The sequence below is a fragment of the Lactuca virosa genome, chromosome 2 (genome assembly GCF_052849685.1).
Source record: "Lactuca virosa cultivar CGN04683 chromosome 2, Lactuca_virosa_CGN04683_v6, whole genome shotgun sequence".
Lineage (NCBI taxonomy): Eukaryota > Viridiplantae > Streptophyta > Magnoliopsida > Asterales > Asteraceae > Lactuca > Lactuca virosa.
The window spans coordinates 316,297,915-316,310,097 of NC_136427.1; the positions used below are offsets into that span (position 1 = coordinate 316,297,915).

At 35.8% G+C, this 12,183-nt stretch overlaps 1 protein-coding gene across 3 annotated transcripts; it reads right to left on the reverse strand.

The window, feature by feature from the left end:
- Window positions 1-3,307: 3,307 nt before the first annotated feature.
- On the reverse strand, window positions 3,308-10,169 carry LOC145161742 (uncharacterized). 3 transcript variants are annotated; one of them, XM_079081361.1, is made up of 18 exons: window positions 9,572-10,161; window positions 8,657-8,715; window positions 8,440-8,571; window positions 8,221-8,361; window positions 7,997-8,053; window positions 6,943-7,037; window positions 6,553-6,685; window positions 6,232-6,399; window positions 5,904-6,094; window positions 5,751-5,817; window positions 5,520-5,653; window positions 5,303-5,369; window positions 5,095-5,157; window positions 4,770-5,014; window positions 4,571-4,700; window positions 4,322-4,414; window positions 3,834-4,028; window positions 3,308-3,741 (listed from the first exon to the last, which is right to left on the reverse strand). In XM_079081361.1, the coding sequence occupies exons 1-18, from the start codon at window positions 9,927-9,929 to the stop codon at window positions 3,430-3,432; spliced, it is 2,640 nt and encodes an 879-aa protein (XP_078937487.1). In that variant the 5' UTR covers window positions 9,930-10,161; the 3' UTR covers window positions 3,308-3,429. The 3 variants fall into 3 exon arrangements, with proteins under 3 accessions (XP_078937487.1, XP_078937488.1, XP_078937489.1); XM_079081362.1 differs by having other exon boundaries at window positions 8,440-8,575; window positions 9,572-9,714; XM_079081363.1 differs by lacking the exon at window positions 3,308-3,741 and having other exon boundaries at window positions 3,879-4,028; window positions 4,336-4,414; window positions 9,572-10,169.
- Between the last annotated feature and the right edge of the window lie 2,014 nt (window positions 10,170-12,183).

Below are 12,183 nucleotides of genomic sequence, written 5' to 3' on the forward strand. Positions count from 1 at the left end.
TAAGACCGATGCTTCTCCCCCCACTCCTTGCGACAGATCGACAAACGGACCAAAAGAAATCCCTGCCTTCATGCCTCCTTGTCTGTCGACCGCCACTGCCGCTGTTGCTTTTGGGGCTGCCGACGATGGGAGAAGGATCACAAAGAGTCACCGAGCCAAACACCCCTTTAATTCGTCATTGTGGTTTTAAAAAGCAGACGATGGATGGAGAAAACCTAGGTAGCTGAAGTCAATGGTTACCATAATTATAGGATATTATTTGTGGAAACTAATTATCAAATTACCTATTTACCCTTATTTATTTATTTATTTAATTATTTTTATTTTAAATTTTGATTGGCCCATATTTATGCATACAATAACACAATAATTACTTTAAACACCTGAACATTATTTGTCATCTTTTTACATAAAACTCATAGAAGAACATTTTTAGACATCTTTTGATATAAAACCCATTTTTATATAATTCCTAGTCCTTTATGAATATATATATATATATATATATATATATATATATATATATATATATATATATATATATATATATATATATATATATATAATCATAACCAAAAATGTTACAGTTGAATATATACACATGTTTAACCTTATTTTTGACACTTTTTGTGCATGTCTTTTATATATATATATATATATATATATATATATATATATATATATATATATATATATAAAAGACATTATTTCATTTGACAAAATTGCATTATAAGTCTATTTTTCATATATGACATATATATACACATTTGATTATTATTTTATGTTCAAAACACACACATACATACATACATACATATATATATATATATATATATATATATATATATATATATATATATATAACTTGGTTTTGTCTTAAAATTTGTTAAGTAAACATAACCTAAGTGCAAGTAAACAAATAACCATAACAAGATGTAATAAACTTGACTTAATCATATGTAAACCCAATATATTATGAACTCATATAAGTGTAAATTTATCGTAAAATCGAGACATGATGTATCTTCCGCCTAAAACATCAAAAATAGTAAAGGGACTGTAAAAACTCACACTAGTTGCATGAATACATGTTAGGTTCGAAGATCGGGGTTTGGATCGTGATTTCCTTGACTTGGATCTTGAAGCTTTTGAACTAAACCAAAATCCAAGCTTGTTAATCTTTATGTACGGGACACGAAAATCACTTTTTTTGAACTCGAAAGTTTTTCCGGGACTGTTTTGAAGCGAGGAAAAGAAAATTGGGCTCAGTGTGGCAGGGTATAGGTTCTTGCTTCTGGTGGGGTTAGGAAGATTTTATTGGAGGAAGCTCACAATTCAAAGTTTTCGATCCACCTAGGGGTCACGAAGATGTATGAAGGGGGAGATAGTGTGGTACATAGAGAGGTGCTTGTCTTGCCGGAAAGTCAAGGCCGAACATCAGAGACCCCACAACAAGATGCAACCGTTTCCCATTACCATGTGGAAATGGGAGGAGATCACTATGGATTTCATCACAAAATTGCCAAGGACGACGTACGTTGTTGATTCTATATGGGTTACTATTGACCGTTTGACCAAGAGCACCCACTTCATCCTCATTAAGGAGAGTTCATCCGCAGAGAAGTTAGTCGAGATCTACATCAAGGAGGTGGTTGCACGGCATGGAGTGTCGGTTTCAGTTGTTTTCGGCCGCGACTTCGATTTACTTCCAGGTTTTTGAGGAAGTTCCATAAGGAGTTGGGTACTCGATTGCTTTTTAGTACCACTTATCACCCGAAAACTAATGGTCAGAACGAGCGGACCATTTAGACACTTGAGGATATGCTACGTGCCTGTGTGTTGGATTTTGATGGGAGTTGGGATACTTATCATTTTCTAGCGGAGTTCTCCTACAACAAGAGTTACCACGCTAGCATTGATATGTGTCCCTTTGAGCTGCTTTATAGGAGGAAACTTCGGACTACGATTTTTTGGGGTGAGTTCAGTCAGTGAGTGATAGGGAGCACTGAAGAGGTGCTCAAAACCACAGAGTTGATCCAGCAGGTGCGAGATAGGTTGTAGACCGCGCAGAGTAGGCATAAGAGTTACACTGAAAAACGTTGTTCCGACCTCGAGTTTTAGGTGGGGGATCTCGTGCTTCTAAAGGTGTCTCCTTTGAAAGGTTTCATCCGGTTTCGGAAGCGGGGCAAGTTGGGCCTCAAATTCATTGGACCATTCAGGATTGCCGTCCGAGTGGGAAAGGTTGCGTATCATTTGGATCTACACGTCGAACTTGGCTAGATTCACAACACATTTCATGTCTCTCAGTTGCGGAAGTGTGTGGCTGATGATTCTGCAGTGGTTTCCTTGAATGATACTCAAGTTGATGAGCGTCTGAACTATGTGGAGAGACCGGTTGTAAATCTAGACAGGAAGACGAAGGTCTTGCGCAACAAGGTGGTTGGTTTAGTGAATGTGCAATGGAAGCACCAGAAGGCTTCAGAGTGAACCTAGGAACCCGAAGACGAGATGAGGGAGCACTATCCGAGGTTATTTGTAGCACTGGATTTTGAGGACGAAATTTGATTCAAGTGGGGGAGAGTTGTAAATCCTTTTCCACGTAATGCTTTTTCCAAGTTAATTATTTTAATTATTAATTGTGAAGGTTTTGGGTGGCCACAGCGTGGTGGCTAAGGCCACACAGCATGGCAATTGTCTGATTTATGGAGATGTGTAGTGTCACGACGTGGCAGCCTATTTGCCACGGCTTGGCGGCCATTTTGGGGCAAACCCTAGATCTTCGGGTTTGTATCCTATTTGCTAGAGTCGAGAACTTTGTGTGGATGCATTGTATTGTATATATAAGGAAATATATGGTATATTGGAAACCCACTAAGCTTTATGCTTACAATTGTGGATAAAATGTTTTACGAGTTGTTCGTGAGAAGAGCTTAGCGGAACTATACACACACATCGAATATATTCATTTCCATGGTTTTGTAAATTAACTTTGATAATGTATGGTTTTAACAAACGAATGTTACTTAATGATTTCTAAGATAAAGGTTTTAATTGGTTAATTTAATCTGAAAATGAAAAATCTCTTTGTGATTTTTCGAAATTATATATGGACTAGGGACCAAAAATGCAATTTTTTTAAACCAGGGAATTTTCAAAAATTAAATCAAAGCACCTGACCGTTTTGTTGTATTATATTGAGTATTGACGTAAGGAAAGTGTGACAGGTAATAATCCAGGTTTATACGCATGCATGTAAAATGATGGGGGGGGGGGGGGGGGGGGGTAAGGAAAAGAAATACAATAAGAATAAATCGAAATGAACGCAAAATTGTTTTATGATTATGTACATGGGTGATGGGACAAGCTTATATTCAAAAAGATCCTGACCAGGCCCATTTACAGATATTATTATGTACATGAGTTGGAGATTTATCGGACTCTAACTTGAATAACATCACCATCTTTAAGCTTTGTGTTAGGCAACACAACCTGACCATTCACAGAAACCAGCTTGCCCTCAAGTCCAACCCTGGTGGCAGCATCTGCAGCCGTGCTCCCACTTGTCAACCGCACGATCTCACCATCAGGCCAGCACACAACTGCTATTTCTCCAAACCCAAACTGATTCATATTCTTATTCTTATTCTTATTATTATTGGCAGTAGGCTTTGATGATTCTTCAAGACCTGCTTCAGATCGCAATTGTTCCTCCCATTGGAGCATAGTCCTCAACAGGAGCACCTAATACCATGATCATCCATCCCATTACTTTTTAGCACAACACATAATATTGGATACCGGATCTTAAGTCCTAATTAATGAATGGAGCATACCTTATTGTTGATACCAGCTTCCATGGGGGTAGACCAACCAGAGGTTGACCTTTCCCTCTCAGAGTTGAATGACACAGAATCAAGCTGTTTCCCCTCCGACACAGCAGACACAACATTCCAGTATTCATTTTCCTCTGCTTCAGATAAATCGATTACTTGAATGAATGTTGGCAGCAGGCGATTAAATTGGTCTTGCTGCAGTGCACATCCACCATTATATATCTCTCTCATCACAATTCTAACATTTTCATATAATAATTGTTGATCATGATCAACAAGAAGAATACTACTTATATTATTGTGTTGCTTATTATTCATGGTTCTGTAGTGTGATCCAAGCAGAAAGAAACATTAAACATTATTGGTTAGGAATTAGGATGTTATTTTAAGTTAAGGTGTTTGTTTATGGATTGCCTAGATTGTCTTCTGAGTTCTGAAACTCCCATCCCATGGGCCATAAGAAATAAAGAGCGTTATTACATGCATACCTTATGGTACATACCATCACGGCAGAGTGTATACTTCTCCAAGCAGGTACACCAATCACCATGCCCTGGTTCACACCACCATTCATCCGATACCTGAAAATAAATACTTCATGTATTGTTCTCCATTTAAACTATACAGCACAGATAATTTTTAACTAGGTTACATCATGACACAAAAGCTTCCAACCACATGATCTCATGTCATTAAATCCGGCATCATAAGTTTAGTGTTTATATATATTTCTCAACCTTTTTGTACAATCTTGCATAAGCTTCCCACCGCTTTCTTTGAGAAGAAGATCTTCTGTCCGCAACTGCTTCAGAAGCGGCGAGTACGAAGCTCGCAGCCACAAGCAGATCCCTTCCATCATCATCCACTCTGAATTGCAGCAGGTGTCATCAAACCATGTCAAGCATTAATCAAAGAAAGAAACATGATTTTAAATACCTGACAACTACTGCAGCAAGCAAATGGCTTCCTTCAACTCTAAGGACCGGATGTCCTGGTTTTAGAGAGCTGTATTTGTGAAACACATCATCTTCAACTGGACTTTTATCTTCCATGTCATTCGAGAGATATGAGGATGATGTTATCTCCGAACCAATTACATTGCTCTTCGCAGGCAACTTATTACCAGCTTCTTTGTAAAGCCAATGGGCAGCAACTCCATGCTCAGCATATTCATGCATGCTCTATTAAAAAAAAATACTGTTATATATATATATATATATATATATATATATATATATATATATATATATATACTGTATACCTGAGTTCTTATTTGGACTTCCAAGGGTGAGTTTTCTGGACCATGCACTGCAGTGTGCAGAGACTGTAAATATGAGAGAGTCAGAATTTGTGGGCATTGACAAGAAGAAGAGATATGAGGGAAACTGCATGCATTACTCACACAAATATGAAATAGGTATACCTAATATCAGCAGCATACAAAAAAGTATACTGAGACAGATCTTTACCTGATATCCGCTTGACTTTGGATTGACAATGTAATCATCGAACTCGCCATCAATTGGTGTCCAAAGCCTGCGGAAGATGAACCAAACAACTTTTATTTATATTACACATCTGTCACTTATTTATAAATTGAGTAAGCATTTTTTTTTCTTCTTGTCTGGGCATAATAAGTTTTAGCATGTAGTTATCCATTATATGCTACTTATATAAAGTATAAACCTGTGTATGATATTTAGAAGACTGTAGCAACACTCGACAGCTTGTCCATGTAAAGTTCCACTTTTATCTCCAACAATTACTCTCAGTGCACGTGCATCATATACTTTATCAATGCTCACATCTTTACGATTCATCTGAGAGAAGAAACAACGGGGAATATTAGCATAAACATCTACATAACTAAATCATGTATTCTTTCTAAGACTATTTATGGAGATCACTTATACCTACCTTACTATAGATGCTGTACAAACTTTTAAGGCGGCTAGATAAGGTTACCTCCATTCCAGGAACATAGCTGCACAGGTAAGAATGACAAGCACACGAGAGTCAAGGCAGGGTAAACAAGACTGAAGGATAAAGATCTATCTCACATGATCTTACGAGGTTGATATAAACAACTCGCGTTCCAGTTCTTCCTCACAAACGACCAGAGATGCTAGGGCAATCCCAGCATCCCTCACAACTTTTGGTTTTGTTTGGACCTCTGAGCATGACCCTAGATCTTGAATATATTTAATACGTTTTCTTCGATCAAGCAGGAGATCAAATGGAATAACAGCCTGCAAAAGATCCTGCGGGTTGAAAAAAGGAGTCACCATTTCATATCCTAAATATATCTAATGGAAAGTCAAACACCCAGTAGTGTGTGTGTGTGTATATATATATATATATATATATATATATATATAAGGGGAAAGGGGGGAATTACCTTCATGCTGACTACGACATCTTCTGTTGATGCTTCATACTCAGGATTTGGTTCTGCATTTGAGCTGCTTTTGGCTGATAGTCTTCTCAGGTTGCCTACCCTGCTGCTGCTGCTGCTGGGTGTCCACATGGAGGCCAGGTCAGATCGCATCTGCCGGAAGATCTGAGGCTGCACACACTACAGGTATTAGTTGCGATCTTATTTTAGCACATGCAACATATGATTCGATCATTAGCTGCGTAGAATGAACACTTGAGATAAATATCATGCATTAAAACACGTTCATCACTAAATTAGCTTTATAGTGTAGAAATCACTGACCTGAAGAACAGCAAAACAGAGGTCTTCGAGTTCAGCTTTTAAAGCCCAAAGGCCCAATCTGGAAGCAAGAGAGCACCAAATGACCAAAGTCTCCTGTGCTACAGCTTTAGCCTTGCCCGAGGGTAGAGCATAACTGAAAGCAAGAGAGTGTAAACTGTAAAGTTAAAGCATTGCAGTGAGTGAATAACTTATTGAATAGAGTGGTAAACCTCCCTTGACAAAAACAAGAATGAATTTTCTCTACTTTCCAAGACCTTTACCAACCAATGAACAAGAGAAGTAACAGTGAAATTAAAATCACTCGAGTTTGAAATGGAATTATCAGAAATATTTTTCTTGTACTCATCATGCAATGCAAAGATTCATGGTGGATATGGAAACAAGTCATACATGGTTCTCATGTTGTGTAGACGGTCTGCAAGCTTGATGAGCACCACACGTGGATCATCAACCATGCCCAAGAGCATCACTCGTAAATTGTTTGCCTACAAATACAATGAGTAAATCAAGCTATGAACCGACTAATGCTTTGAAATTACAGAATAACAACAGATAAATTTGATTCATACTCAAATAACACCCAAAATCAACAAGAAAACCCTAATGAATTGCTAGAGATAGCCTCTCCCAAGATATCAATACCAGATTTCACCCTCATTCCCATTATCCTCTTACATACTCTGTTGCAACAAACTAAATATAAAATACCCCTCCCACTAAACTAAATAACTAATAAGATGCTCTTTACTCTGATGATTTCCGACATTACCCCTAACTAAATCCTTTGACTAGGTATAGCTATAAAGTATCTCAACTAAAAGGAAAACATGAAGATTTATAAGCATACTAAAACTAACACCTCAATATTTATGGTCTATCTTTGTTTCTACTACTCTCCATTTACTTCTGATTGTTTTACTTCTTAATTTTAAATGGTGACATACTGGTATAGCAACTCTTAAAGGCTGTTTGGTAGCCTCTTAAGTCTTAACCAGATTTTGACTTTTTTTACTAGACTTTGATTTTTTTTTTTTTTTGCTAACTATATAGAAGGGTAATAGTCTATTATTTATTAATCAGACTTTGACTTTTTTGTTGACTAAATAGAAGGGTAAAATGGTAATTTTTCTTATTCAGCACAGTCGTTCAACAATTCAGAGGTTGTCAAACAGCCACAGAAACCACTGATTAAAAAGCTAGAGTTCATAAAGAAACTTTATTTCTAAGAATAAGGTAAGGTCAAATGGCTTCGGGTTATGACTCCCTTTAAATTCGTAAAGAGTTTAAACACCTCTAGTCCTCTATGTGAGTAGCTTTTACTCCCTATCTACCTCAGAGGTTGTTCATCCCTATATCCAATTGTTCTTTCACAAATCACACCACACATGTTTTATGATTTGAACAGCATTTGGCAATGTCAATATTAAAATTCAAATTCACGTACCTCCTCATAGCCAAGGGTAGCCTGATTCACATTTATCCTGCGGTGTCTGCGTAACAACTGCAAGAGATATAGCGATTGATATCATTATTTATTGACGTTAATTTTCACTTCTCAGTAGTCAGTAGTGGCTATAACGATGCACCGACACACAAGTATAAAAAAGTTGTTGGTGGTTAAAATTTAAATGTAGAATTACTATAAACACCGTTTCTACTTGTCCATACCTGATTGATATAACTCAACCTGGAAACACCAGCCACCAGTTTTGCTATATCTTCACCAAACTCTCTCTCTATGTTGTACAAGCTTTCACATGTATCATCAACAACATCATGTAGTATGCCAGAAATGACAGTATCAATAGCCTGCAGCAAGTGTGATCCATTTCACACCCTGATCAAGGTCTGAGGCAGTACAACAAAGAAGAGAAACGGATTGCTTACCTTTTTCCCAGTTGAAGGAACTAACACAGCTAAGATTTTTGCTGTATCAATACAGTGGGTTAAATATGGGTCTCCTGTTTTCCGAAGCTGACCATGATGAGCTTTCCTTGCAAATGCAATTGCTTTCTGCACCTGCCTTCACAGATTTAGAATCTTTTAGGCACTGCTAGACCACATTATGTGAAGACAATAGACATTACAAGTAGGGATGGTAAACCTTTGGGTCATTAAATACGGGGTACCCGGTAACGTCCACGCCATCCAGTATATAAGAACCTGCAAATTCACTAATTCAGTAAGTACATAACAAACATTAGGCGCTAGTTGATTTATTCCATCATTCTGTATAATAACTGTTGGTATATAACTTGTGAAACTGGCTACACTTCCTAGCTTATGTTATATGCATGTGTAACATACATCTCAAGTGGCTATCATGTAGATATCATTTCAGGTTATTTTGGATGCAAAATTTTCCAGATAGTGAATGTATGTTTGGTTAAGATAAGAACCAATGTTTCTGCAATATCATAAATCATAATGTTGTATTCTAGTCGCAGTTTAGTGTAAGAATCAGATTTTTTTTCTAAATTTGGAATGTGCCAATTCTGAAGTACAAAAGTAGCCTTCTGCAGTGGAAGGGTATGTTGGTCTTATGGAAACGGGGAGCAGATGAAAAATTAGGTTCACAAGGCAACCTGGTGAGCCACCCCTTTGTGAATAGAGAATTGGAACTACCCAAAATTAATAATAAGTGACACCTTGTGTTTGCATATGAAAACATCCGAAAACACTTATCATCCTAGCTTGTGAAAACCATAATCAAATTTAGAAACACATTCATAAGATGAAAATTTTAACGCCGCAAGAGAAAGTAGAATCAACTTGGAAATTTGATACGAAAACATAGTCGATAAGATCCTGTTTCATTTTGGTGAAATGGTCGTGTTCTCATGAGGTTTCTCAAGGTTGTCTTTGGTTGCTTATAAAATATCTATCCTTCAAATGATGGAATCAACTAAAAACGAGAAGATCGATTCTCATATATTTTAAACTCCGCAAGATTATCACACCTTGTATTCATAAATCACAAACTAAAAAAGAAAGGAAGAGAAAAGGAATAAAATTTTACCAGGTTGTTCATCGACCTTAGGCCATAAAAAATCAACCTTGGTGGATAAACAAGCTCCGGACGCAATTGCGACGGCGGTGACTGCGACTTGGGTAATCGCCGACGTTACTGCCCCATGTAGAGAACCGGACCCAGCAGCGGCAGCGGCAGCGATTACATTTCCTGAGGCCAATACCGTACTTAAGGACGAAGAGACCGCGACTTTGGAAACAATTTGGTCCAGCATACACCGGAATCTCGTTGAGTTACGAAGAAAATAATTCTTCTTTGGAACTAAAAAGTGGCAATTGGAGTTTCTGACAAGGATAAAAGAACTTCCGCGACCTAACAACATCGTAGTAGTCTCGCATGAATACATCTGCTGATGCGTGTAAAATCATATAGAGGATCTTTTAGCCAACATCAGAGCAAAACACATATTCTTCGGATTTGGATTCGTAACAGAAGGTGAATTGAAAATTGTGTGGTCTAGTTTTCTTTTGTCTCCTCCATGGTTCTTGATTTTACACACCCATATCAAGTGCGAGAGCGATAATTGACGACGGTGAAAAATCAATTAACCCCCTCCGACCGGGAACATCAGGAACCAGCCTACCTGGCCACACATTCTTACTGTAAAATTTCATTTGCGTTCGAGTAAATTTTCTAAATTTTGGGGGATCTGGCCACACATTTTTAGGTGTCAAAAAGTTTAATATATAGCATAGGGCCCAGCAGTGCGGTATCGGGTAGTGCCCTCCCTCTTTAAGGTCGAGGGTTCAAGTCCGGTCGTGGACATAGGTGGAATAGATGTTGTTAGCTTATGAGTAGATTAGATTTGCCGGTTCAAAAAAAAACAAAAAAAAAGTTTATATATATATATATATATATATATATATATATATATATATATATATATATATATGCTTAGGTTATTTTGTGGTAGAATAGGTGATGTTAGCTTAGGAGTAGATTAGATTTGCCGGTTCAAAAACAAAAAAAAAAAAAAAAAAAGTTTAATATATATATAAGCTTAGGTTATTTTGTTTTTACTAACTATTGTGTGTCAGAATGCACAGATCTGGACCAACGGATGAAATTAATCGATTGACATGATTTGAGAGTGTATGATATTACAATGGGATAACATGTACCATAGAATCACAAAATTTTTAGCAAAAGGGTATTTTGGACAATTAACTACAATAAAATGAAATTTTTGGATTTTTAGGGATAATTAATTCTCCTAATTTTAAATTTTTGAATTTTTTTAATTAATTCAATTTTAATTCTAACGTAATTTGTAAACATAATCGATTTTATTCTGTCAGAATATTTTTTCTGTTAGAATGATGCTCTTTCAGAATTTTATTCTATTAGAATATTATTGAAGAATAACAAAATTCTTGAATCCGAGGTTGAAAAATAACAACATTCTAATATATTCTTATATATCTTAACTTAAATACAAATTCATACATATTCTTACAGACTAAAAGTCTTATACATTTTAATATAATTATAAATATTCTAAAAGAATATCAACAAAAATGAATAAAGTTCTTAAAAAATAACAACATTATTAAAATATGAGTATGATCAAACTTTATTTATTCTTCAATATTATTAAAATAACAATATTAGTAGGTCTTCAACTCATTCTTTCAGTCATTCCTATCACAAATACAACAAAAACTAATAATAGTTAAAAACATGTTACTTGCAATTAACTATCATTTTATATATTCTGGTAGAATACATAGAATATGAGAGAATACATAGAATATATTCTGACGGATCTAAGTTGTGAGAAGAATGAAATTTGAAACCCTAGATTTACCTGCACTCGCTGGCCAAAATCTCAGCAATCTATTGTATATTATTCTACCAGAATATAACATTCTTTGTTGAATATTCTAACAGAATAATATACTTGTTGCATAATATTCTTAAGGAATGAATCATCTGTCTTTCGGTGCCAATTATCAAAGTTTCATGCCTCGAATTTCATCGCAGTAGAGAGAATATGGACTTTTGTATCCCATAATCTACAAACAGGATATATCTTGTAGCTACGATTATCAAAATTTCTGGAATAAAACATAAATAATGGTTAGGAAATTGATCAATACTTCTATTGGAAAGATTATAAATGTTTGATGATATGTCAACAAATATAATTGAAGCTGTAATCAAGATACTGAAAAAAAAAATAAACAATTATGTGTCATATCATGGAGTTTAATCCTTAATAAAAAATTCACAAATAACAACGAAAACCATCCAACATAAAACATTCTTAAATAATCATTAAACTAAAAGCACAATTACAATGTAAAATTCTAATAGAATGTATATATGATATAGAATGTACACATTCTGTTATCAACTATAAAATCAGATGCATTTTCATGCTTACCGCCACATAATTTAATATAATCTCTACACCTCCATTACCACCAGGGGTTGCATGATGCATGTTAGTTTCAGTTATCAAGTTTATTGTCGATAAACCTTCATGTATCAGAAAACTCATATGAAGTGAAATAAATACCAAAAATCCTATGAAAAAGTAGACTCGTTTGAAAACAACATAAATTGAAATAATGACCAATTCGTAAAAATTGGTAAAT

What these genes read in the sequence shown, in the direction of transcription:
- LOC145161742 (XM_079081361.1), bottom strand. Translation starts at nt 9,929, where the DNA reads ATGTATTCATGCGAGACTACTACGATGTTGTTAGGTCGCGGAAGTTCT. An exon ending in CTACCCTTGGCTATGAGGAG is followed by an intron (nt 7,038 to 7,996) that starts GTACGTGAATTT and finishes TTGTATTTGTAG; the next exon opens with GCAAACAATTTACGAGTGAT. An exon ending in TGTACAGCATCTATAGTAAG is followed by an intron (nt 5,654 to 5,750) that starts GTAGGTATAAGT and finishes TTCTTCTCTCAG; the next exon opens with ATGAATCGTAAAGATGTGAG.